At 53.7% G+C, this 27689-nt stretch overlaps 1 protein-coding gene across 2 annotated transcripts in view; it reads right to left on the bottom strand.

Annotated features, from left to right (window-relative positions):
• NDRG1 (N-myc downstream regulated 1) overlaps nucleotides 1–27689 on the bottom strand; it is a 54150-nt gene that overhangs the window by 9169 nt on the left and 17292 nt on the right. For both annotated transcript variants that reach the window (XM_035011984.1, XM_035011983.1), the window contains exons 4-14: nucleotides 18243–18348; nucleotides 16114–16234; nucleotides 12540–12602; nucleotides 11694–11754; nucleotides 10412–10498; nucleotides 8022–8078; nucleotides 5043–5146; nucleotides 3581–3637; nucleotides 2719–2770; nucleotides 1578–1625; nucleotides 229–264 (exon numbers count right to left, since the gene is read on the bottom strand). In XM_035011984.1, the coding sequence (XP_034867875.1) occupies nucleotides 229–264; nucleotides 1578–1625; nucleotides 2719–2770; nucleotides 3581–3637; nucleotides 5043–5146; nucleotides 8022–8078; nucleotides 10412–10498; nucleotides 11694–11754; nucleotides 12540–12602; nucleotides 16114–16234; nucleotides 18243–18348 (792 nt within the window). The remainder of the gene's footprint in view (nucleotides 1–228; nucleotides 265–1577; nucleotides 1626–2718; nucleotides 2771–3580; nucleotides 3638–5042; nucleotides 5147–8021; nucleotides 8079–10411; nucleotides 10499–11693; nucleotides 11755–12539; nucleotides 12603–16113; nucleotides 16235–18242; nucleotides 18349–27689) is intronic.

Raw genomic sequence — 27689 nt, forward strand, 5'->3', positions numbered from 1 at the left:
CATGCATCAAACCCCCTCCCCGCTGTGAACCCCAGTGCCATCCACCATGCAGGGGTTCCTAGGTGATCGAGTCCTGATGTGCAAGCACCTTTTGTAAAGAGTAACGTGTCCACAGTGTCATCAGATGTCATAGTGAGGTGGGGGACTAGGAGACAGTGGGGGAATAGGTGCTAACAGGACACAGAGCACCTGCCCTCCAGCTGGGGAGCGGTGACAGGTGGGACTCACCTGGGAGATCTGCGGGAGGCCACCACAATCCGCCATCTGGGAGAGAGGGAAGCTGGTCAGTGCCTAACACCACAGCAGAGGCGTCCCTCCCCATGGGGCCCACCTGCCGTTGCCCTGCCCCCATTCAGCCCCATTCTGGGGGCACTGGGCACCTTACGGGTGGGGAAACACCCATCCCCACCTAGCAAGGCTGCTCTTGTTATAATCCATCTTGGCACTGATCTGTGTCTTCTTGACAACTGAGACGCCAGATGCCCTGCTACGCCCTGGAAGGAATTTCCCTCAGTTCGTCGAGAACCGGAAGGTGTGCCTGTCCCAATGAAGGGGCACACACTGGGCCTGAGAGAGTGCGAAGAACCTGCAAGCCTCCCGCCAGGGTCCGTGTGACCAGAAAGCCTTCAGTGAGGGAGGCCCTGTACACACACATTCTCTTTAAACGTTCCCTAAGACAGAAACTGCTTGATCTGAGCAATGGAGACGAGGAGACGAACCCTCCGCCTTCTCGAATGCTCCTTTCTCCTCTCCCTACAGCAGTAACTGTGGCCTGTCCGTCCTTCTCCTGGGACAGAAGCCCCGATGTTGCCGGAGTCCAGACACAGATGTGTTGGGATAATTAAGACAAAGGGGCTCCCGGCTTAGCCAATCAGCAGCCCCCTGGGACCCAAAGCCCAGCATCTTCCAGTCTTGCAATTTCCTTGAGAGGGAATCTTGATAGAAAAGGCATGTGAAGAGCCAGTTCCGGGGACCAGGTCCCCCTCCTGAGCATCAGACGCCTCCCGCTGCCTTTCACAGGGCCGCTGAGTGACCCACAGACCCTCAGCCCCTCTTGCCCCCTCATTTCACACAGGCCCTTCCTGGGTCACCTGCCCTCCCGGGGGGTACAACCCCAACGGGTCCTCATCTTGCGTGGTGCCTTTGGGCCAAGGCTGCCACAACACCATGGTGGCTGGATTGCGCGGGCAGGGAGGCCACAGACCCTCAACCCGGCCTCAGGGACAGCGAGCGGCTCAAGCGCCCAGAAGAACCTGCTGGACAGAGTCCTGCCCTCCTGTGGCAGAGCCCCTCTCGGAGGAACACCCAGCCCCACCCTTGGGAGAGCCCCTGCTTGCACAACTCCCGGTCCGTCCCTCAGCAGAGCACCACGGCCAGCAGCCCATAGACTCTCGGGGTCCCAGAAAGGGTTCCCTTCATCTCTGCAGCCTAGGGTGTCCAGCCGGGGCCCCACAACAGATAGATGTTCGTGAACGCATGCGTTAAATAATTATTTCTATGGTCTCTGACCACCAGCTCTGCCTCAATTAAGCACCACTCCATTCTGCAGCAGACTAGGGCTTTCATTCTGCCTGTACCTTGAGGAGAGTAGTCTTTGTTGGGTCCAATTTCGAGTTGCACTCCACCTGGACAAGGAAAGGGAGAAGAAATCTGTTAATTTTCCATCTAGAGCCAAAGTCATCAGCCTTCCCCCTTCGCTGCCACCATCAGCAGCAACGCCTGTCTTCCCCCCTAGCGTGGAGGAAAGAATGTGGGCTTCGAGATGAAGCAACGTGGCTACAAATTCCAGCCCTGCCATTACTAACTGAGCGGCCGTGGACAAGTTACTTAATTTCTCGGAGCCTCGGTTTCTTTATCCATAAAGTGGGGATAATATCCTTTTTTCAAAGGGTTGTTACAAAGACGAGCTAACACCTAGTAGATGCTCCAGAAATAACTGCTAAATGAATGGACTTACTTAACCAGCTGTTGCCAGAGATTCTACAAGTACAACATCTCTAGTCCTGACAACTATTCTTCAGACAAAGTGACATCCACTAATTTAATTTGTCAATGACCATCTCAGAAGTGCATCCAAAATTGGGCAAAATACCCACATGTAACCAGTGATGTTCAAAGTGCCTGCAGCAGAACTATCACCTCCCTTCATGTGAACAATGTATCTCTGCTGATGCATCCAATGATTATGCCCAGTGGGTTAGATCACGGGAAACTCACGGTCCCTCCGCAAATCCTACTCTGTAGCCCACTGCACAAGGCGTGTCACCACTTTAGGACTCTGCTCAATAACCCCTAAGCTTCCCTGTCTCCAGCTACGGGGACGTCGGAAGGGTCGAGTCTGTGCTTTGCCTCCACATCACAGCTGGGAATTAAGGGATGAAACGACCCAGAAGGCCTTGTCTAAGCCCCATTCCCCAGGCACCTCTCTGCCCTGCCAGACAATCAGGCACCAACCAGGTCTGAAAACTCTGATTTCCAAATGAGAGGAGAGTCTGTTGGCCAGGAAGCTAAGTGGCAAACATGCCCATCGAAACAAACCAATGGGAGGCAGACTGGCAGGTGTTGGGGCCTGGGAGAAAAGACAGAGGACCTGGTGCCAAGCAAACAGGGCTGGCAGTCACCAGGGAAAGAGGCTGGTGTCTGGGCCCTCTGCCCAAAGGCCAACCAGGTCTGGACTGTCAAATTAAGCACAGAAACAAGTGAATGATTCCTACATACCACAGCATCCACAGCAGGAGAACTGTCTCCAACCACCAACAAAGAAGGGCACCTGGGGGCAGGGAGAGAAGAGGGAGTTAACACAAAGTTTATTTAAAGATTCACATGCTCCCAGGCCTGCCAGGCTGGGAGCAGAGTTCTAAAAACACTTATTTTGGTTTCCTCAGTACCCTTTGCTCTTTTTACTTCCTTCTCCTTCCATCCTCTGCTTTGTTCTTAGGATACACTGGGACTGCAGTCATTTACACCTTAGTATGAATTTCAGCCAGAGACTTTCTGGGCCCTCTTGGTTTTAGTTTCAAGCATCCTCTCCTCAACAAAGGATGAGTAGGACTTTGCCACCGATCAAGACCAGAGACCAGAGGACATGCCTGACAAAGGGAATGGCACGTCGAGTTCAGGTGTTAAATAATATGGTTCACTTACAGAAACCACAAAAGACAGACGATACTGGTGGAATGCAGTTAGTTGTACCCATGACTGGCTTTTCCTCCTAGCCTTATAGGGCACTTTAGGGTGGGACTCATGTCTTACTCAGCTCCAGGCTCTGTGAAAGCAAAGCCTAACTCAGTATTCAACATAGAGCAGGTGCTTAATAAATTCTATCCCAAGTATACTCGGCACTGCTTCTCTGAGATCCAAGGCTCCCACCCAGGTCTCAGGGACACCCCGGGAACTGAACCCCTGCACAAGGAGTAGGCGACTGAGACTGGGTCGTGCCTGACTCCTGGGAAGAATACACCCAGGGCTTGCCGATTACGATGTCCTGGCACAGAGCACCACTCCCGCCAAATATAGAAAGAAGGCCCTGCCAGTGGCTGAGCAAGGCGACAAGACGGTGAAGGGGAGAAAGGCCACTCACTGCAGGGTGACTGTGTGGGTTCCGGGCATCGGCCGCTCAATCTCCAGGTCCCGCCGGCTGCGGACAACAGATGCACAGTTACATGGTTACACAGGCATCCCCTCCCATCTCGCCGATCCCAGGAGGTCCTGCCATTAGCCCTTCTAGCAAACCACCTGTGTCCCAACCTGCATGGCTCTTAGGACATCACAGCCTCTTGGGGTCCATGTAATTGGTTTCAGGATAGTGGGACTGATGCATTTCCCGTGGAGCCCACCTCCTTGCCCCCAACCTGAGTCCTCTACACAATCTCTTTTAGATCTCAGACCTGATTCTTTCCCTCCCTCATTTCAAAGCCTCCCACAGTTTCCCACTGTGCGGCGTCATGCCCAGTGTGGGCCCGGCCAGCCCCATGGCTCGCCCCCGCAGACCTCGACCCAGCCTCTCGCCTCCTGGCGGCTCCCACCACCAGACACCCTTTGCCAGAGCATGGCCTGGAGCCAGACAGGCTGGATTCAAATCACAGTCCTCCACTTCCTCGCTGTGTGACTTTGGGCAGAATGCTGAACCTCTCTGTGCCTGTGCTTCCTCAAGAGGAAATGCTAATGGTAACAGCGTCCCAGGATTTTGAAGAGGATTCACTTGATTTCTATGGGCATAATGAGGGCAAGGCAGTGTGTGGGGTTTGGGGGGCTGTCCTGGTCTCTGCGTGTCCACTGCCTAGCCGATAGCCTGAGAGCCCCAGCTCTCGAGAAGTGTCTGCTGAAGAACTGCTCTGTGGAATCCCACGTCTTCAGTTACCCATTGGGGACATGACCTCTCCCTCCCGCACCGAGAGGCAGGATGCCGGGAAGATGGTAAGAGGAGACGGACACTGAACTTTGTCACAGACGCTAATACCCTTCATGAAGTTAGTTACTGACCGTGAGGAGAGGTAGCCCATGTCCCCTTCATGGCAGCACGGCAGACTGCGTCCCCTGGCTGACACCAGTGTTCCCGGGCTGTCCCCTCCCCTAGCTGAGGTCCAGACCAGGCCCTCATTATCATGAAGAGGGCTAGTCCCTGGTCCAAGGCTGGAGGGATGTGCTCCTTGTCCTTGGCATGACTCACCTCCCAGCAGCTTCTCTGGACTCCTCCCTCCTCCTCGACCCCCCCAGCGCTCTGTCGCTTGCTCTCTTCACCCTCCTCACACCTGGCCTCTCCTTACGGTCAGCCAGGGCACAGGCACTTACTCCAAACCCTGTGAGGGCGTGACTGTGTCTCCCTTGTGCTCACCTCCCCACCCCCCACCCCGGGGGGTCTGGATGGTAGCTCAGCTCCTTGCAAAACACCAGAACTCCAGGAGGCACCTGACTCCCTGTCCCAGCCATCTCTTTGCTCAAATCCAGGGGCTGTATCTTCTGCTAATTCTGTAAGCCCCCTCTGCCTTATTCCATGTTCCAGACCAACGAAAAGAAACTCGATGGATGCCGTGTCCCAATACCTGTTGTAGGCATTGATGAACAGGTGCAGGTTGCCGGGGTTCATGTCATTCACGATGTGCTGGCGGTAGGTGTGGACCACCTCCACGTTGTTCTGCATTTCCTCCTGCATTTAGAGAGGGGGGAGATACCCTCTGCTGGGACCGCGGCACAATGCCTCCATTCTTCAGGTAATACAGGTACAGAGGTAATAAGGCCTAATGCACTTGACTGCCAGGGAGCCTGAGCACACCGGGGAAATGCAGTCTGATTTTGCCTAGCAGCTGGTAACAGGAAGGAATGCAAACCTGCAAAGGGCAAAGCATGCCCTTCTGGGTTCCTCACTTCTTCGGTATTTGAAGTCAGTCCTCCTGAATCTGGAGTTTGGCTCCGTCACTGCCCTTTTTGGAGGGCAAGTGTCTTAACCTCTCTGAGCCTCAGTCCCCTCAAAAATAAAGGGGGGTGCTATTACCTATGTCATCAGGTTGTGGGATTTAGCAGAGGTCTTGCACATAAAAGCCCTCTGTAAATGGTAAAAAATTGATGCAACTGTTAGCAATTAATGTTTTTAAGGGGAAATTGAGAAGTTTTTCATGCTGGAAACACAAAACCAACTCATGCAACTCCCGTGAAGTTTCTGGAAAGAAGGGCCATCTCAATTCCTAGCGGAGCCAGCCAGAGGTCTACAGAAGCCTCAGCCTTCCCTCTCTCTGCTTCCTTTCTGAATGTGATTTGGGACAAACAAACAAGTTACGAGCCTGCTCTGTTTCTCATTTGTAAAACAGCGATGAGTAGGTTCCACAAAATGGCCTGATATGATCAGTGGCGACCAGAGCAGGACAGGGAGGGAGCAAAGGGGGCCCCATGTCCAGCCCGAGCTATTGTCTGTAACAGTCCATGATCATTAAAGCAACAAAAAGGCCAACATGCTGTTAGAAAGTCAGGGAAAAGACCATCTAAGGAATTAATCGTGCTGGGGTTTCAGATTAAAACACAACACACAACAACTACAGCAACCTGGGAGCTCCAACAGATACCTCAAGTAATGTGGGTATAAGCAGACCAGACTCTCACCCTATATTTGACAGCCCCTCCTGCAAGGAAATACAGAAACTGGCTTTAATTTTTTCCATATTCCTCTAAGGTTCAGATTATACACTCGGGGGGGAAGAAAATGTATCACAAACTAAATGGAGCACAGACGAGGGGAAGAAGGCTACCATGGGCTGCAGGCTGGCCCCAAAGGCTGTGTCCATGTCAAACCCCCGGTCACCATGAACGCTAACTTATTTGGAAAAGAAGTCTTTGTAGATGTCATTAAGTGAAGGATCCTGAGCACATCATTAAAGATTATACCAGTAGGTCCTAAATCTAATGGCAAGTGTCCTTCTAAGAGAAAGGCAGAGGGAGGGGGTTTTTTTAAAGATTTTATTTATTTATTTATTTATTTGAGAGAGAGAGCATGAGTCAGGGGCGGAGGGGAGCAGAAGGGGAGGGACAGACAGACTCCATGCTGAGCGCGCAGCCTGCTGCGGGACTCGATCTCACAACCCTGAGATCATGACTTGAGCTGAAATCAAGTCGGGCGCACAACTGAGGCGCCCCCAGAAGGAGATCGAAACAGACACGGAGAGGCCACCGAAGACAGAGACAGAGCCTGGAGGGCTCAGCCACGAGCCGGGGGATTCTGAAGGCACCAGAAGCTAGAAAAGCAAGGAAGGATCCCCCCCGAGGACCACTGGACGGAGTGTGGCCCCACCAACATTCCATTTCAGAGTACTGGCCTCCACAACCGAGACAGAGTCCATTTCTGCTGTTCAAAGCCGCCCAGTCTGGGGTGCTTCTTACAGCAGCCCCGGGAAAATAACATGAAGACCAAACGTAGTGGGCACACGTGGCCAAGCCCAAAGGGGGACATGCGGTCGCATCTCAGATGGTCATGCTCTCGAGCGGGCCACACGGTGCACAGAGCAAATCGAGCCGGGCAGTGTCTGGGCTTGCGTCGGTCACCCCGCACATCTCCCCGGGGGCTGTGGGCCAGAGTCAGGGGCCACGCTGGCTGCCCAGAGGAGGACAGGGGCCTGGCTGGGGTGACTGAGAAACAGCAGAAGTACAGAAGGCCAGGGTCCTGCTCTGGATGCGGGAACATGCTCCAGAGCCAGACATAGAGCTTCCAATCCCAGCCCTGCCTCGCCCTGGCTGTGCAACCTCACACAAGTCAATCAACCTCTCTGATCTCATCCATAAACTGGGAATAAGACAAGTACTTTTCACATGGTTCATACAGTTCTGGAGGGAGTCCATGGGTTAGTATTTGTAAAATCCTTGGGACCGAGCAGGGTACACGGCAAACGCCACGGATGTGTGTGTTGTAGGTCTTATTGGTAATAGCCCCAAACTGGAAAGAACCCAAATGGCCATCGACAGGTGAATGGAAAAACCAAGTGCCGCACGTCAGCACCACAGAACACCGCCCAGCACTGAAAACGAGCGAGCTCCTGATAAACCCTGATAAACCCAACAACAGCGATGGATCTCAAAATAACTGTGCCGAGTGAAACGAGAGTACATACTGTATGATGCCATTTATATAAAAATCTAGGAAATACAAACTCATCTCTAGGGACAGTAAGCAGATCAGAGGTTGTCTGAGGAGCAGGGAGGGAGGGAAGGATTAGCAAGGGGCCCAGGGGGGCTTTGGGGGTGATGGATATGATCATTATCTCAATTTCAGTGGCGTTCTATGGGTGTATGCGTGTGTCACCATCTGTTAAATTTTGTACTTCCAATACGGACAGTTTGGTGGACTTCAACAAGGCTCGTTTAAAAAGCCTTATGTTAAAAAGAGAGTGAGCCGTGACCTGATTTGAAATCGGTCACGTCGCGCTACGGACGAGGTGGGCATCAGCAGGCGGCCCCACTGGCTTGTGTCCGGCTCGCCTCTGGGCCCGACGCACGTGCAGCTCAGCATGAATGACAGAACGCCAGGCCATGCTACTCACCTTCCCAAAGAGGTGGGACACCACCATGTCTGGAAGGGCTTGGGTCCACCCGGAGATCTGGGGAGGGCAAAAGCAGGTGTGATTAGAACAGGTGTTTGCGGTGGTGGGTCAGCAAAGCCTGCCTGCAAGGGCAGGCTGGAAGTGCTGGGCTCCCTGCACTTAAATCTGAAGACGGCCCCTTCATGGGAACTTGGTTACCTGTTCCAGTTGCCTACAGGACCTGGGGCGCCCCCCAGAAGGCAGGGCCTGAGTCTCCACCAATCGCTTATTCTCAGAGCCCCATGCACAGGAGACGCACGGCGAACATGTGCTGAACAGAGACCCAACCTGCTCCTAGCTTCCCCTGTACCATAGCATACTAGGTTCTCACAAGGAGGGCCCCCATCCATTTCCTCTAAACACACACTGAGCTCTGCCAGTCTATACCCAGAATCTGCTTACCTTGAACTAGCCTTCCTGTATGATCCTCTAAATGCGCCCCCTCCAGCCAGTATCCTCTCTTGGAATATATGGAGGTCACTAAAGACATTGCCAACTTTCTCCTCTCCCCCTCTCCCCAACGCAACACTAGGTATACAGCAGGAGCGCCATAAATGCTAGGTATGCAGCAGGAGCTCCATAAATGCTCTGCATACAGCGGGAGGTCCATAAATGTGTGCTGACCAACTTCACTGTCAGGCAAGGACTGGCAGGATAGAGAAGCTCTAGACCTGGGGGTTCTCTAGATTGGGGGTCCCGCCATACCCCCGCTGTGAGGGCCTGGGCAGGGTGCAGAGCCTCTGAAGCTCAAGCCTCTCATCTATAAGCAGCTGTGCCAGGAGCTTCAAAGTCACAAGGTCAAGGTGAGGATAACACGAGGCAACCACACGTGTCACAGGATCTGACGCCAGTGCCTGACATATAAAGACTACTCCTGATATAGGTCTTTTTTCTCCTGGGGTTGGGAAGGAAGGATATGGTGTAGATACTAAGGCCACACGGACATTCCTGAGGCTCCACTGTAGCCAACGGTCAATGTTCCCAGCCCTCCATGTCTGGCTCAGAACAGTTACCCAGGAGCCAAACTGGCTGATGGGAACATCACTTCCTTTCCTGGAAAATAAAATAAAAAACAGGGAGTGTGCTCTGCTCCTGAATATCACGCAGATGGGAGAGATGGGCTCTTGCTTGTTGGCAGAAGGTTCCAGAAAGAAATGCAGTATCAGAGTGGCCAAGACAGGGGTGGGAGGTAACAGGGAGGGGCACACCTCTTCAAACCTCGGTCTGCGACAGCCTCCCAACACTTGGCAAAAACATACTTTTGAAATGAAAGATGAGGATCACCCCCACTGGAAAGGTTCTGTCCTCTTTCAACTGGAACAACTACCCCCTTTCCTTGGCAAATACTGGCGCCTTTATGAAAAAACACAATAATCATTTTTAAAAGATAAACAAGGAATGCTAGGACACCAGCCAGAGCAGAGCTTCCTGAGACAGCATGGGTCCCTCTCCTCCAGGCAGGCATGGGTCCTGCCCCCTCTGGATTCCCAAACCCGCAGTACTTGGGGTGAGGGGCCATTCGACACCTGCTGGATGAGAACGGGGAGGGAAGCAGGGGGTAAGGCCCAAGGACTACAGAGTCCACGGGATCTGCATTCAGCCCCAGTGCTCCCACTGCCTAGCTTTGCGGGACCTTGGACAGCTTTCTTCACCACTCTGAGCCTCAGTTTCCTCTTCTGGAACCTGGTTATAAAAATCCCCACTTCCTGGAATCAATGGGAGGATTAAATGCGGTCAGAGTACAAACAGCACCTGGTAAATACTTTGGACACACTAGCTAATTATTATTCTCATCAAACTGAGTGGCAGTGTTGGTCCTAAACACACTCTTCTTTGTCATCAATAACATACGGATTCCTGAGATTAGAGGCCTCTGTCTTTTTCCTCTTTTTATTACCAGTGTCTCGAGCAAAGCCCAGTACATGTTAGCTCTTCAGCAAACACTTCTTAACCCAAGCTATGCTTATCAAAGCTGGCTCGAGGACTCATGTCCCCATGGGATGTCTGGTTTAGACCACACTGTCCTACTGAAATCTTCTGAATGGCAAATGGCTGAGGTCATGTTTACTATTCCAAGCAAAGCAAAGGAAAACTGCTTTCTTTGCAGGGGTGGGGAGGAGGAGGCTAGGAGGGGTTTGGGTGGGCACACCTGTTCCACCCGCCTGGCCCTGGTCCTGACCCTGGCCCCAGCCCTGACCCTGATCCTGATCCTGGCCCTGGCCCTGGCCCTGGCCCTGACCCTACACCTGGCCCTGGCCCTGACCCTGGCCCCTGGCTCTGACCCTGGCCCCTGGCTCTGACCCTGGCCCCTGGCCCTGACCCCTGATCCTGGCCCTGACCCCCAGCCTCACCTTGGATGCGGCCCAATCCATCCAGCCTTCTGCACAAGGGTTCACATTGATCAGGACGAGTCCTTCCACCATCTCAGGGTTGTTCAGCTGCAATTCAAGACAGAAGGTGAGCGGCAACCCCGCAATCTCAGATACTATGAACTTCCAAGGTCAAACAGAAGACTGAGCAAAGTACCAGCAGAGGGCCCGTGTGAGCCACCAGGCAGGCTGCTGCCTTCCGGAGACCACCCCCCACCCACCCCCCGCCCCCCCCCCATGCAAAAGGGAGCCTGCAGCTCAGGGACTCAGGACTGAGCCGCTGAGAGAGCAGGGAGAGGAAGCAGGAGGAGCAGAAGCCTGCGTGCTGGGCAGACCTGCCTCGGGCAAGTCACTTCCCTCCCTGCACCTCCTCCTCCCCAGCCCCGAAGGGTGTATCAGACCACCAGCTTCAAGGTCAGGCAGGGCACGTCAACGCTCTGTAGCAACTACTCCTGGAAGATACATCTGTGTCCCTCTCAGATCTAATACGCACCTTCTTTTATCTGCTCAGAGCCAAGATAGGCCATTTTTTTAATCATACCAGCATTTCTAAGTTCTGACAACATCCAGCAAATGATAGGCAGTCAGAATACATACAGCTGTATGCATCAAATGAGCTTTGCTGCAGTTTTAAACACTTGCTTGGTAAAGCACCTGACCCATCCGGAGCCCACAGTCATGGCAACATACGTGGCTCTGCCTCTAGAATCAGCCAGGATCCAAAAGCTGTGGGCTCATCACAAAGAGGTAGCCCATGCAGTGCCACGAGGACCCGCCCAAAAGCAACCTCGAAGTGAGCAGAGCCAATGATAAAAAGAGAATGTCTGCTGGAGGTCAGGCAAGGCGGTCAGGACGTGTGTGAGCGCATGCTCTGGACCCCACAGCACATGTGAACTGCGGTTCTCCCTTCAGAAATGAAATTATGGGTCATTTCTCCCTTCGCTGTGGGATTTTTGATGCTTTTCCAGTTGTCTTCCTTACTCTTGACTCGATTTCCATTTAAAACTAATTTTTATTTTTTATTTATTTATTTATTTTTTTATAATATTTTTATTTATTTATTTGAGAGAGAGAATAAGAGAGAGAGAGCATGAGAGGGGGGAGGGTCAGAGGGAGAAGCAGACTCCCTGCCGAGCAGGGAGCCCGATGTGGGACTCGATCCCGGGACTCTAGGATCATGACCTGAGCCGAAGGCAGTTGCTTAACCAACTGAGCCACCCAGGCGTCCTAAAACTAATTTTTAAAAGAACGTCCAAGGACTCACAGCGAAGCGAGTGAGGATGTAGGCACCTGCCCCAGTGCCCATGCCAATTACGCTCTTCAGCCTGGAAGCAGAAATAAAGATGCATGTCACAGAAGGAATGAACAATGGGAGCCCTAATGACCCTCTTAAAACCTCCCCCACTCCTGGTCCCTAAGGAACACCGCCTCCCCCAGCAGCTGTCCCGCTCGTCGCTGAGCGTGGCTGGCAAGCCAGACGGAGTGGGGACATGCTGCCTCGAGGACCCAAAATGCATCATGCTTCACGCCTCGACAGGAGACCGTGACCTCGGGGAGACTTGTCCCTTTTCCTTACTTCTCTCCCGACTGCAGCCCAGGCTCTGAGAGACTGCCTGACATTTATGGGAAGGCCTTTTACTGCACCGCTTCTTCCTGCTCAGAAGCTTTATTTTAGACTCTGAAACTTGGAATGAAAATAAATTGGGCAAGAACACCAAGGTATGATCTTCACACAAAAGGCTCAAATAAGAGGGACATGAGCACTGGAGAGAGAGGGCATGGAGGGAGAAATGGAGGGCTCAGGCCGCCCTCTTCCAGAATGTTCCATTGATAAGGAAGAGCAATGAAAGAAGAGGGGGCCGGGAAAGGATGGGAGGGGTGGCGGTCTTCAGGTGATGTGTTCGCTCGTGGAGAAAAGCCCAGCGGGCGAGAGGTGGACCAGAGAGTAGAGGTGGTGTGAAAAGAGTTCACAAAGGGTGATAGCTAATTTCTTTCCTGACTGTTCACCCTACATTTCAGTGGTCAGGCCAGATCAAGGCCAAAGGAGAGGCAGAGGTTAGAAGCCACCTTTCTCTGCAGGCTGGTGGGGCAGCAGGTCCCTCGCTCTTACCCAAACTGGTGGAGGACTCCAGGAAGCATTTCGGCCAGCTGGTCCATGGAGGGATACAGGTACCTTGGGGGAAGCCACGCAGAGGCCATGAGTGAGGGCCAGACCCCGGAGGAAATGAATCATTCAAAGGGGAACACGCTTGAAGGGCAGGGCCCACGCACAACCTGGCCCGTGGGCCCAGCCCCCCTGCCCAGCCCCCTGCAGCCCTCCTTCCCCGCACCGAGCCGTGCGCACCAACCTGCTCCCCTGCACAAGGCTGCGCCCTACCCCAATCCTCCCTGTTTGTAAACTGACCCTCGATGGATTGCTTCCTATGCTCCAGGTCCCACACCAAGCATCGGAGGAGACTCAGAAGCTCATCTAATCCTTACAACAACTCTGTGAGGTTCCCAAGATTCCCCCCGGTATACAGATTATAAACAGCAGTGGAGCGGGGAAAAGCCACTTGGCTTCATGGCCAGGCTCGCACTTGGGAGCGGCATCTCACGTGGGCCCTGGGATCTCTCACTCACCTCCCAGAAGGCCTGCGGCAGCTCTCCCATACAACATTCCTGACCACAGGGAAGTCCCTCCTCTATCACCCCTGTCCCCAAGAGATGCTCTGGAAGGAGCTTGGAGAGAGTACAGAGAAGCAGGCCACGCTGATGAGCTGGGCACAGTGAGCTTTGGGAGATGGATAACCCGGGGGGATTTTACACTGGGATGCCTCAATTCACACATCTTCTGGGACCATGGCTCCTGGGTGACTCTGGAGTCTGCAGGCTGCCCTGAGCCTAAGCATTAAGGTGGAGGCTTCCCCTTCCCAGAGTGCAGGAAACAAACATCGCCTGTCACCAAGTCCTTAGCAGGGCCTGCCCGGGGCTTCTTGTTCCCACTGTGCCCACCCTTCCCACAGGAGTACCAGATGACAACCCCTGGCACAAAAAGGAGTCACTCCCCAGGCTGGTCCCTTTCTCTCGGACAAGAACAACCCTGCCCCCGTGACTCATGGAGCATCTCGAGGCCCGCTCTCTTCCTGGCCTTCGCACATGCTGCCTCCTCTGCCTCCTCACACAGTGTGCGCTCACCTCCCTGGGATCTCCAGAAAGGCTAGGGAGCTCTGCCCCAGCAGGAGCCAACAACCCTGGGCAGAGTTCCTGCATGCTTTCTTTCCCGACTTCCCTGGAGGAACTCCAAGAATCATCCCTTTCACCAAGGCCTCGGGTGCCATCAGAGAGCCTGGTCCTTTTTATCAAAAGCAGGTGCACATGGCACGCCGCGTTAGGAGCGAGCTCCTCTGGACAGCCCATGATTCTTTGGACAGGTCCCTGCGGGAGCCCACAAAATGCCTCCCAAGACCAGCAGATGGGAAATGGTGTTGGGGCAAGCAGGGGCGACCTTGACTAGGAGGCATCCCACAAGGCTGGCCTTAGGGAGGAGGACTCAGGATACACATTAAGGAGTTCCTTCCACAAAAGAGTTATGGCTGCTCACTCATGCCAGGCTCCTGGTGAGGCCTCGGGGAGACCACGTGAGCACAGCAGGCCCGGTCCAGCACAGGGGCCAGGTGAAACACGGGAGTATAACGACAAAGGTGACAGTGAGGGAGATGGGGGTGTTCAGAAGGGAGACTGAGACAGGGAGCCCTGTTCTGTCTGATCAGGAGGTTAGGGAGAGCTTCTTGGAAGAAGTGACATTGAAGGAGGCACTGGGTTTGATGAGTGTAGAGTATAGGAAACATTATTCTAGGTAGGGGACCCAGCATGTGCAAAAGCTCTGGAAAGAGCCAGAAAGAACCTGGCTGATATGTCTACACAAAAATGGAGCCAGTTTCCTTCTGAAATGGCCATGGCTCAGTTTACAGCCAGCAGCCCCCAAAAGGTGATTCTGGGGAAGCCACTTACCCCCAGCAGCTTGTTCCTGGGATTAGATGTATAGCCAGGAGACAACAGGATTCTACCACAAGCCCCCCACCCCCACCATATGTAAGAAGCTGACTCCAGAGCTGGGGTCCCCATCCCTGCTTTGCTGCCTCAGCCTCGGGACAGAGGGAGTGTACCCCTAGAGGGCCCAGGAGACCCCCAACTACGGGAGGCAGAAATAAGGCAAGGCCCACTCAGGCACACTGAAATCACCTGCTAACTTGGAGGGGAGCAAATACCCTGCACCCTGGCCTCCAGGTCAACTTAATGAAAATTCCACAGGGAGGGGGCCCAAACCTCAGGATGTTTTTTTAAATCTTCCCATGGGGAGCTAAGAGCCACTGGGTTACCTCAAGTCTTTCAAACAGTTGTTCCAAACAAAGATGGATTTACTGATAGACCCCTGGCTTAATCTGCTAGTGAACAGTTAATGGTGTCCCACTGTATTAGGAAGCTTTTAATTTTTGGTCCTGGCCCCATGTGGCTAGATGTCCTTTCCTGTCTCTGATAAAGGTTAATAATTCTGAACACCAACAACAACAACAACAAAAAATCTATTTGTGAATGTCAAGAAGGCCCATTCTGGGAGACTTGAAACCCAAGAGCCAGCTCAATCCTGGTTTAATGACAACCTCTAAGAGGTTTGCCTCCCCCCACAGGACACTGATGGTCCAGTGCGGTCAGGAAGCCTGTCTCGGCCTCAAGTGGAAACTGGAAGGCCTCGCTGGCTGCATGCTGGGGACAAGCAGGCAGCTAAACACCTGCGACAAGGGACCCTGACATTCTAAAGAGAACGTGATCCTTAGAGTCAGCAGACTCTCCGACTCCCCCCGTTAAACTAGCTGTGTAACCTTGAGCAAGGTACTTAGCCCTTCCACTCCATTTCGTCCAAGAAATGGAGCTGTAACACCGGGTACGTATACTAGCCATACGTAGGATTAAGTGCAAGTGACCCGTGTGAATAAAAACTAAGCTGTGGGGGGTGGCGGTGGCACCTGGGTGTCTCAGTAGGTTAAGCATCTGACTCTTGATTTCGGCTCAGGTCACGATCTCAGGGTCGTGGGATCGAGCCCCATGTTGGGCTCTGTGCTGGGCTGGGAGTCTGCTTCTCTCTCTCTCTCCCCCTCTCCCCCTCCCCCTGCACTCAAGCACGCTCTCCCTCAAATAATTAAATGAATCTTAAAACAAAAACAAAACAAAACCTAAACCTGGACCGCAGGAAGTACTTCATCAATATTATTTCTTATTGTTCCCTCTCTTTTTCTTCCCACCTTTCCAGAACTCTCTCCTAACTATTTTTCAGATGAAAGTCCTCTCCCACTTGGTCCTGTGCAGGTCATGCACATCTATTAAAAAGCTAGCTCCCTGGGTGGGTGAGAGCAGGGGTGGGGGGGCAGGGGTGTGTGGCAGGGAGTGAGGAATTAGGGCTTAGCAGGGACAGCGTTTCAGTTTAGGATGGTGAAGTAATCCTGGAGATGGACAGTGGGGACAGTTGCATAACAGTGCGAATGCACTTAACGCTACTGAACTCCATACTCAAAAATGGTTACAGTGGTAAATCTTGGCTTATATATATCTTACTGCAATAAAACAAAAACCCAGTCAGACGCCAGCCCCCTCCACCTGCATAGCTCTCCTGTCCCCCTCCCGGAACATGAGGCCCCGGGTCTTACCCCACGGGGAAGGAGGCCGCGCCGTCCTGCTGGCCAGGGGCGTCCACATGGCAGACGGCAAAGTGCTGCGTGATCTCCTGCATGTCCTCGGAGTTGAAGAGGGGGTTGTAGCAGGTTTTGTCTGGAGAACAGGTCGGGGAGAGAAAAGAGGACAGAGGAAGGAGAGAACACATCTGGGTGCTCGGCGGCATGTGATGGCATTTTGTTGGTTTCACTCCCATGCAGCGGAGGAACAAACATACAAGAAAGAATGCTGACCTTCTTGCCCCCTCCCACTTCCCTCTGGTGATAGAAGGCAAGCACCCGGGTATGGAGGTGGCAGGGGTTGGTATACGGCGGCGGCAGCTGAAGCTCAAATCTGGAGCTGGTGCTGGAAGGAGACTCCCATTCTGGCTCCTGCATCTTCCCCCATCAGCCGCAGCTGCGATGGCCCTGAGGTGAGGTGGGCTGGCTGCCCTCATGCCCTCTTTCTGTCTGGGTCTCCTAAACCCCCACATTGGAAGTAATGGCCAGGGCACATGCTTCTCAACCAAGGAGGGGCATAGGAGATCAAGCATGGACCCTCTCACTTCTTATGTGGCCTTGGATGAATCTCCCAATTTGCTGAGTGCTTGAGTCAAAGATGGCCAGCTGGCCACCAACCCACCCCCTTTTCTTCCTGGGCACACAGCGGGACTACATTTCCCAGACTCCTTTGCAACAAGAGGCAGCCATGTGACTGGGTTCTGGCCAATAGCACGTGAAGCTCACGGTTTCTTGTTAACACCTGCCACCCACTCTTCTAGGTTTCTCTCTCTGCTGTCATCTGCCAGATGCATAAGGCTCTGAGGCCCCAGGGGATGGAGGAGCCAAAGCTGGCAGGAGCCCAGGTCCTGGAACCACCATGTGAAAGGTGTCCCACAGAATGCCCAGAGGTATTACAGGAGGGAGAGATAAACATACATTGTGTATAGCCACAGAGGTCTTGGGGGCTTTTGTTTCTGCAGTTGGCTCACTAAACAGTGAGCTTCTACCACAAGGGTAGAACAGCACCACATGCAATTCCATTCCTCACCAGAGCCTGGTAACATAAGGTAACGGATACCCAAGTACCTAGCATGGGAGCTGGTACTTAATGGATACAAGGGCGGGACACAGAGGAGGAAGAGGGATAAAAGAGAAGGGAAGCTGAAGGAGAAAATGGTTTTCAGTGACTGACATCACTGCCTCAAGGTACTAAGAAGCTGTAGGAAAAACATGCAAGCCAGGCAGGCTGTCAATCACAAATCAAGCAATCGTCCAGCCTGCGATACTTAGGATTACAGAGGGGACTGGATGTGAAGGCCGGCAGTGCCTTCCCAATCGCCACGGAAAGATTCACTTCCATCCTGTGCAATTTTAACATTCAGTAGATCTTACTCCTTTACTGTCTGTGAAAAAAATGGGGAACCCACGTATGCTAACACTTCCTGGGAATCTCAAGAACACAGCGTAAACATTCACGGCAGCCTCATTCAGAACAGCCAAAAAAGCAAAAACCATCCAAGTGTTCATCAGCTGAAGAATGGAAAAACAAAATGTGGTCTCTGCACTCCGTGGATTATCATTCAGCAACAAGGAAGGAAGTACGTAATACAGGCGACCGCGTGGATGAACTGAAACCATTATGAAAGGAGCCAGTCACAAAACACCACATATGGTAGGATTCCATTTATAACGAATGCCCCGAATACGCATGTCCTTAAGAGACAGAAAGTAGACCAGTGGCTGCCAGGGGCTGGGGGGAAAGGGAGCTGGGGGGGGGCGGTTACAGATTTTTCAGGGTGATAAAAACGTCCTTAAATGGATGGTGCTGACGGTTGTGCAACTCGGTGAAAATAAGAACAACAACTATGCACACTGATCCAAAGAAGTCACTGTCACACGCAGACAGCAGAGGGCCCTGAGTTCCCAGCACACCCAGGCACAAAGACAACTATGTGCCATGCGTCGTACATCACAGGCTCTTCCAGTCTGTGGCAAGTTCTCGTCCCACAAGCGCTCCAGGAAGTGCCGGCCAAAGAGAAAACAGCTGGATGCCCCACCACCAGCCCTTCCTAGCTGTCCTCTTCCTCTACCCCCAGCGGGAACTGAGGCTCCTGGGAACTTACGGTTCATGCCGATGTCGTGGTATGTGAGGATGACAGGCCGGTTTCCCTTGGGGGTCCCGCACAGCGTGACGTGAATGGAGCCATGCACCGTCTCGATGTCCTGCTCCTGAGGGAAGACAAGAGACAGAGGGGTCTGTGCTGTGGCCTTCGCAGCGTTGGATCTGAACCCTGATGACCCCAGGCTGGCTGGCCTGGCCTATTTTTAGAGGGACTCTTTGACTGTAGGCACCCAGTTTCCAACTGTGTTCTGAGGAAGCTCTGTATGCTTCTCGTTTGGTCAGCAGAGCCCTGGCCTTCGGGCAGCGGATCTCTCCGGCCAGAGAAACCACTCCAAGAACCAGGGAGGGAAGGGAAACTCAACTGGGAGGCAGAGGCAAAGAGTCCTGGTTCAGACTGTGCCATTAACTGCCCAAAACCTGGGGAAGTCACCAGCCCTAGCCCCTCTCTGCACAGGACCTTGTTTTCTCCATCTGGGAAACCAAGGTCATCAAGGCCTGAGCTTCCTAGACTGCCTGCTCCCACATCCACGCTGGCACATCCACGCTGGCGTAGGGTGATAGTCTGGCTCAGGGAAACCAAGGCAGCTGCCCCGAATCACACTCAGGACCCACCCAGAGAGTCAGCCTTAGCGTTCCCCACAGGCTTCTTACGGCCTCACACTCTGAGAAGCTCGGACAGCCAAACCACCTTCACGCCTCAGGAGGCCACGTTAGGTTGGCCCTTGACATTTATTTCCCAAGGAGAGAACATTCCAGATGCCATCGAACCTCCTCCCAAAACCACTGGCAGTGGTTTGGGTCACTGACGAATGGCGGGAGAGAGAAGGTCAGTGTCTGCCGCACATGGACAAGAAGAAGAAGTGGGCTGGATGCCCCAGTTAGGAGCCTTGTGGAGCTGGGCAAGCTGCCCTTCGCCCAGCCTGTACCACGGGAACCTGGCAGCTCCAGGGATGCCAGGAGGCCCACAGGACACAGCGCAGCCCCTACCACAGACCTGGGAGAAACTTGGCTCACAAAGAAAGAAATATGCCCCAATTCTCAGGCTCTCCCTCCAGAATAGGGAAGCATAGTATCTGCATGTGTAGAAAGAAGCCACTCCCCTCCCCATCCCAAGCAAGCGATGCAGGGGCTTCCAGCCCTCACTCTGAAGACCCCCAGAGCAAACAAGTGGGATGCTGGGTACCGGGGGCTGGGGGGCGTTTCCAGGCTGCCATCGTACCTGTGAAATGGGGAGAACCCTAGAACCTCATAGGGTGTGTGATGCGGATGGGCCCACACAGGCCCCGGCATGGAGGCGACCCCCGCTCCCTGTCAGTCCCAGGCCTACCCCCATCACCAGGGTCCTCCTGAGCCACCTGCCTTATCACCCCAACAAAGTGAGTCCCCTGAACACAGAGCCCACCGTCTCTCTTCCCCTCGATGCCCGACACTCCGCTCTTGCCTATACAAACACTGGAAAAATCCACAGACGATGGAGTAACAGCCTGGCCCCCAGTGGGGGCCACGGTCATCTGCTGGGCCTGGCCCTGGCCCTGAAGCCAACTGGGAACAATGGCTCATTGAGAGGGTCACATTCTCCATTGTCTCCCCAGCTGACCCACATGGCGCCCTCTAAAAATAGGCCAGGACAGCCAGCCTGGGGTCATCAGGGTTCAAATCCAAGCTCTGCCCTTCCCAACCCCTCTGAGCCCTGGGTCCCTATCTGGAAGACAGGAGTGAGCCACCTCCCCCCGGGATCCTCAGGAGAGGAGGTCACCTTGTGGTCTGAAACACAGTGCCAGGAGGAAAGGGGGTCCTTGGCACACGGTAGCAGAGGGTTTTAATGCAGTGCCTGGGAACCACCTTGGTGGCAGATATGGGACGCCCAGCCTTGGCTGGCACCAAAGATGTCCCCGGCAGCCCTTAGGGGTGGGGATGCGTGGCTGATGTTGACTCATCTCTGTGGAGGCCTTAAAATTATATAGCCCTGGAAACAGATTTAAACATGTCCGAGAAGGGAGGGGCAGACCTGCCCTGCTTACGGTTCTGTCCCCAGGCCTAGCACGCAGTCAGCACTCACAGTAGGTGCTCTGGAACTGTTGCATAAAGACCTAAGACTAAATGATCCTTCTCTAGAAAGTCCACTAACTATTCTGCGTTCAGTCTCCCCTGTGTTCCTTAATTGGCTCTGAGCTTCTTGGTGAGCTCCCTCTCGCCAAACTCCAGGATTGGCACGAAATCTCCCAGGATGGGTGCAAAACCTCCCAGGACTGCACGGGCCCCACTGAGCGCTAAGGCTTCACCCTTGAGAGGAGCCGCGTAAGTGTAGTGGCCTTACCACTAGCCCAGACCACAGCCCAGCCAGAATTATTCGCCGTGGTTCGCCTTGTTTGGAAGGATAAGGCATCCGGTCTCAGAAAGTGGAAGCAACACAGTGAAGGGGCTCAGGCACGGGTCTGGGGGAACTTAGGTGAGGGTAAGATTTGCTAAGCACCCATCAAGAGGCACAGGGCGCCCAACCGCCATGGCCACAGGCAAGCCTGTCCATCCCATTTCACAGATGAAGACATTGAGGAGGCTTCCCCAAGGTCACACAGCTTGTAGAAGAACCAGGATCAGAACCCAGGTCCTCTGGGGCCCCATGCTGGTGCTGGCCCCCAGCTGCCCACCTCTGATGTCTGTGCCCACCAGCCCGCACAGGTAGGAGGAGGAGAAAAGCCAAGTGTCATGTTCCTGGTGAGAGTCCCATTCCTTAAGACACAGATGCATGCATGCACACACACACATGCATATGCACATGTGCACACATTTCCACACACATTTGTGTGCACGTGCGCGCACGCACACACACGCACGATTCTAAGCTAGCCCTCCCTGGTGCTCTCTCCCCACTGGCCAAAACCAAGACTGCACCTGAGACTGGATGGAGGAATTAAAACACAAACACATGCCTTTGTCCTCTTCAGACCCAAAGGAACATTCTGTCCTTCTGTCTCCATGGGGATGAATCACTATGCAGTATCCTCTAGGGAGGGACCGACCTCACATCCCCCACATTCTCCCAAAGAGAGGGCACCAAGTACCCCAGGGCACTTCGTGTCCCCTTGCCTGAAAGAGGGCATCCCCCATCCTGGGGCTCATCAAGGGTCCTCTCTTTCGCTACGATGGTGGCTGGAAACACACACACACACACACACACACGATTCCTCCACCACCCAGATCTCCAATCCCAGCCCTTCCCCAGTTCAGAGCCAGATCTCTGAAGTCCCTGCACACAGGGGTCTGATCCAGCCAGAGGCATGCAGCAGAGATATACCCAGCTTTTCCTCTCCCCTCCTCTGGAAAAGCCTAGAATGCCACTCTCTGAAGGTGTAGAGGAGATGGCAATATGGTGGCAATCATCATCAAGTCAGCCCTCCTACTGGACTCCGGCCCTGACCCGAGCATTTACTTGCAAGTGTTCTCTCATCGCATGCACACAACTCCACTGGGCAACAACTGTCCCCTTTTACAGAAGAGAGACAGGCCAAGAGAGGGCAAGTAATCTACCCGAGGTCGCACAGCTGGGACGGAACCCGAGGTAGTCCAAGTCCGAAGCCTTGGACTCTGTGTGCTCTCTTGACATCTGTTTTACTCTCTGTGCCAGACGGTACATGAAGAAAAGAAACCTTTACCCACACAGAATGTGCACAGTGACTCTCTGAGTCAGCCCCCCACTGCTGTGACTGTGGATGGCTTTCTGTCTCCCCAGCCTCTCAGGGACCCACAATCCAGACACGTGCCAGAGTCCTCTGGATGTGGAACAGAGGAATGCACACTGCGGTATGGCTGACGGGTGCCGGACTGGGAAGAGCCTCGGCACCAACATCACGGTACTGGGCTGGCCCCTTCGCTGCACACCGCTTCTTTTATCTGTAGCACCCACCACGGGGCAAAGATCTGTTTGATCACCACCTCCCACCTGCCAGCCAATTCCCAGAGAGAGAGGCTGGCTCTGCCAGAGACAAGGTCTGTCCCCCAAAGGGCACCAAGATTCACAGATTCCACACCACCTGTAAGAATGGCACCTATCCTACTCCTACTGTCTACAGGGCTTGCAAGATGGCAGGTGGTGAAAACAGGAATACCACTAAGTATTCCTTAAAGATTTCATGTCGGCTGCCCATCCTGGCTTCGGAGCTTTATAAACTATGGCTGACTGCGTGGGTTGGCCTCTCAAACATCTGTTATTCCCTCCTTTATGATCGAATTCCCAGCAATGTGCCTGATAAAATTCTCCCCCCCTCCCCCATCTCCTTTATAGCCAAGGGGGATCCAGAGACTCATTTCTGGCTCAGGAGATGTCAGCAGAACTCACTGGGGTTTTGAGGAGAGTTTTTTTTTAAGGTTCAAACTTGGCCTTCTGGTTTTTTTTCCTTTCACCCTTCTGCCTGCTTCCTCCCTGGAATATGAATGAGATGCCTGGAGGTGCAGCAGCCATCTTAGGAGCATGAGGACAAAAACTACATGCTCGAGAAGACAGCAGGAAGCTGGAAAGAGTCTGGGACTGGGTGACATTCATAGGTCTTCCAATTCAGTAGAATAGCAAACATTTCTGTTGTCTGTTGAGGGATGTTAATCCTAATGATACATTCACCATGTGCCCTTAGCCAAGTTACCACACTAGTCTGGGAGTCCCTTCAGCTGTCAGCTGAGGGCAGTAAGAAGTCCATCTGCTCATGGGGCTGCTCCCAAGACTAAAACTGCCGTATGCACTGGTAAGTGTTCCGCAAATGGCAGCATTTGGCTCCATGCTGGTTGTTATGGATGCTTATCCCAGAGATAATCAGTGTGAAGCCACAAGAGGGTCCCAATGGCTTAAGTCAACTGGTTGAGTGATCCAGGGGAGCTCTGAGGCCAGCTGCTGCCACCTCCCTCCATAATCCCCTCCTTCCCAGCAGGCCCCGGGGAGACACGGAATGATCTGGCCTCTTAAGGGATGACACACTTAGGCAGACGCTAAGTCAGCTGGTGCACTGGGCTGCCCCTCCCAGCAGCCTAGCAAGCCTTGGTCAAGGCACGGCCAAGGGCGGAGGGCACTCTACGGAACAGGCGAAGAAAACTGATTTGGGCTAGTCAGTTGTTGAGGCAAGAAAGGCAAATCATGACAACAGAGGCTCAGGAGGAAATGGCAAGGGATTGCCCCTCCACCATCTTTTTGGAAATAACACCCCCCCACCCCAAATCCTGGTTCATTTCCAGTGCCCACAGTGGGGAAGGCATAGGCCTGGCTAGGCCACTGACCTCCTTTCCATTAAGTAAGAAGCAGGTAAAGAGTGAAGGATGCTGGGAAGGGGCGTGTGTGTGCAAGAAACAGATTATCTGCATATAAGGACAGTTGTCTGTTTACTGAGCAAACACTGTAACAGCCATTTCACAGATGGAAAAAGCCAGCATCTGTGCACCCCAGCGTACGCACCTGCACGTAGCAGAGGCAAGATTCAGGACAAGCCCTTGGGACCCCCGTGTCCTGATTGCCGGCCGAGCCCCAGCTTACAGAAGGCACACTGGGCCCCCTCGAAGATACGACCTCAAGGAGGCCCAGCTGAACCTGGGGCTGCTCCCATTTCTCCAGTTTCTTTAACGCTGTCATCACATCAGGGAAAAGAAAAGCTAGAGAGTCAGGAAACCAGCTGGTGTGGGCAGACGGGTGTCAGCCTGGGAATACAGAGTGAAGCTGGAGCCCACACCAAAGATCGCAATTCTCCAAGGATCTTTGTCGGATCAGAGAAAAGAGAAGGAGGAGCGCTGGCCACCCATCCACCCATGGAGCAGAAGAGGGAGGCTTGTGCGCTGCTTCCCATGCTGGGTTTATCACATTCACAACACCCTCGGGGGTGGTGATACTCCCCCAGATTACAGATCAGAAGACTAAGCCCCTGGGAGGTCAGGTCACTGGCCAAGGACACACAGCTAGCAAAGAGAGAGCTGATCAAAACCCGCTTCTGTCTACTGCACCCACCCTGTGACGCCAAGGCATGGGTGTCTACACTCGGTGAGCCTGACAGCCTGGGCTGGACAGACCTGGGGAGAGCCAAGCCCCACCATGGGGGCGCTGGGGTGGGCGAGGCGCCCCCTCCCACCCCCCCGCCCCCAGGAGGGCACTCCCAGGAAACCCACGGAGGAGAGAAGAGGCAAGCCTCATTTCTCGGTGACCCAGATGAGCGCTTCTGCCATCTGTCACTCGGGCTTGGCTCTAAGCCCTAGTGGCCTGGCTAGGAGGTAGGGCTGGGGGGAAGGCAGGGATGGGAAATGGTGGGTCGAGGATTTCCAAGCCTCTGGGCTCTGCCCACCTTCAGTCAGGGAGCATGAAAACAAGAGGCAACTGTGTGGAAAGAAAGAAATTAGTAAAAGGTCACTGTTTCCATTTTCCCTAGAAGCTGATCTGCTACCAAGAAAAGGGAAAAATTCACCTCTCCCCACACCCTCACCCTCCACCAGGCTCAGACTGGGCTCCAGAGTGGGAGCCAGACCCCAGGAGACGCTGCCTCCCACCTCCTGTGCCCCAGCCCCCGTCGCCCCGCACCCAGAGGCCCAGGGGGTGACATCAGCTCCGTGCCCAGGGAGCCCTGGTGACCACACAGACGCAGATTCCCATGGAAACCAAATCAAATCAAACCATCTGAAAAACTAAAGTTCCAGGTGGAAGGAATTAGAAACAGCAAATCCAACAGGAGAGGCCATTTGGAGCCAAAGCAAGTGTCCCGCCTCGGGGCCACAGTGAGGGGCAGTGGTCACAACCCTGCTGCCCCCCCCCCCACTGGTTATAGGGACTTTGACTTTGGCTCCAGATGTGGGGACTGGGTCAGGCTTGGTCATCTATCTCGTCACTGAACAACACAGGCCAAATCCCTTAAACCTCCTCTGGGCCTTGTCTCCTCAACTAGAAAACAAGGCTGACACTGAGCCCTCTCCTAAAGGGCTGATGTGAGGAGTAAGGACATCGCACAGAAGAGGCCAGCACAATTTCTGGGGTACAGCTAGTGCCCAGGACGTCAGGTATCATGACCCCCGTGATTATCATGTATCTCAGACTCACATGGGCCAAAATTGAGGGTTATCCTGATAGCACCCTTTGGTGAGTTTCTTAACATCTCCAGATTGATTCCTCATCTGCAAAAGAGGGTAACATTCCCCCACCCTGGCACGGAAGGCCTGAGACGGTAAGTGGGCATGCAAATATGCATTTGCTCCCTTCTCCCCTCCCCTTCCAGGAAGCCTCCCCACCTGGAGCAGAAAGGGAAGGGCTAGATCATAAAGCATCTGCCAGCTCTGGTATTCTTGGATTCTAGGATTCTAGCCAAAGAAAATAAGCTGGAACCCAAAATATTCCCATCTAGCCCACTCGTTAAATTTGCAAACACAACTGCCTAGTTCCTAATGCCAGAACCTTCTCTGCAAAGTCAGATCAAACTGCATCCGTCCTGCAGCCAAGGCACCTCAGCCCAGCAGCCCACCCAGCCCTGTGCTCTGAGGGCCCCAGAGAGTCTCCAGGAAAGGCATGCAAAGAAGGGTCCCGAGAGCCCTCACAGAATTTCGCATGCCCCAAAACATCACCCAGGCCAAAAACAAACTGCCCAGCCTAAGGTGATGTCAGCCAGGAAGAGATGAGGCCATGATGCCATCCACTCTGGCAGCTGAGCTCTTTCCTAAGGCAGGCAGCCCTGCGGCTCAGGCAGCAGAGCTTCCAGCAGCTTCTTACCGCTGAGTTCTGGGGTACGGTGTGTGTTTTGATTCAGGGGGAGGGAAAAAAATATTGACTACTTTGCGAAAAGAACAAAGAGGCTGCTTGAATTAGTCAAAATGCTGAAGCACCGAGTATTTTTCAAGAAATAACATGGGCTTCTTCGGGACACACACAGTAAGGCTGCTCAGACCCCTTGAAGTTGACCCCTAGGGAACTGCCCGGCCAGGGCCCCCATTTCAATGAGCAGCAAGGAACACATGAAAGCAGTTGGCCACGAAGGCACACCCATTCCTGAGTCCTGCACTGGCTCACCCTCAGGGGGTTACACGTTCGCCCACCCAAGTACTGTCCAGATTACTTGCCCGGCCAAGTTGGTTTTCGGCCGGAGTTGCAAAGATACGCTGGCTTCTAGTCCTGATTGGCCCTCAGGCAGAGAACAATGGTTGGGGTCAGATCACGTTCGGTGGGGCCCCTTCATAGCTGCTGGCCACAGGAAAGCCTCAGCTTCTGGATCTGCCACGGAGAGCTGATGGGACAAGTCCCAGAAGAATCAGCAAGAGCACCTGGGAAGCCCTGGGCCCTGGCCTGGCTCATCAGTCTGATGAAGTCCGCAGCGGGCAAGGAGACACTGTGCCAGAGCCCCGTGTGAACTCTGAGGTCAGGGTGGGCTGGCGAGCCCCTGCGCTGGGGCATGGATACCCTCAGCCACCCTTGACCACGGTTCTGTCCTTCTCCGCCTCGGACCCTGTGGTCTGTAACTCTTCAGGACACAGAGAGCATTACACTGCAGTGCATCTTCGGAAGGAACATCCTACAGAAACCTACGCGCACGATTTTGAAGACTGCTGGAAATCCGAGGGAAACCTTCATAAACACCATGAGTCAACCAGGTCTAGGAGCCAAATCCCAATGAATATGGTTTTATAGAAAGAGATACTTTTGCAAACAACCTTGACAGAGTATCGTTCAGCACTCAGAATCAGCTCCAATATTGTGATTCACTGGTAAGGGGATCGAGCCTATTTGCTTAGAGATGTCAGCTCACCCTCAGAAGGCTCGAGATCCAAGCCAGAGGGGCCCCTGCATGTGATAGTGCCTTGGCATGGGATGATGGGTCCCTAAGCTTCTCCTGGTCACCTGACTGGCTCCATCTATCATTCAGGTCTCCGTTCCATGTCACCGCCTCCATCAGCCCTCCCGGACTGCTCGGCCTAAGGCAGTGCCCCACCAAGAGAAGGGGAGCTGTGGTCCTCAAAGCCCCTCCAGGAGCTGGTTTCGGCATGTTTGATTGGTTCCCCCCCACTTCCAGCGAGGCAGAAGCCATGGTTTCCAACGTGCACTCTGGAAACGCACTAGCTGAGTTCACACCCCCACCCTACACCTTTCCAGCTCTGAGACTTCAGGCAAGTGACTCAGCCTCTCTGTGCTTTGGGCTCTCCCTCCACATCACGAAGGAAGGGACTGTTGTGAGCACGCCCTGAGCAAAACATGCAGCGCACTCAAGAGTGATGCTTGCCATGTGTTCAGTGCTCGATAGTGCTGAGCTATCAGTTTGGAATTTAAGTTCCTGAAAACAAGGATTAACGTGGTCACGCTCCCCACTGTGTCCCCTGCACCTAAGACAATGCCAGGCACAAAGCAGGCACTGTGAAAGGAACAAAGGGATGCCCAACCAGAAGAATGCTCCCACCTCACAGGACAGCTCTGGCATTAACTGCGAGGGCCCAGCCTGGCCTGGTGCAC

The sequence above is a fragment of the Mirounga leonina genome, unplaced genomic scaffold (assembly GCF_011800145.1).
Source record: "Mirounga leonina isolate KUSES-001 unplaced genomic scaffold, KU_Mleo_1.0 Mir_165, whole genome shotgun sequence".
Classification (NCBI taxonomy): Eukaryota; Metazoa; Chordata; class Mammalia; order Carnivora; family Phocidae; genus Mirounga; species Mirounga leonina.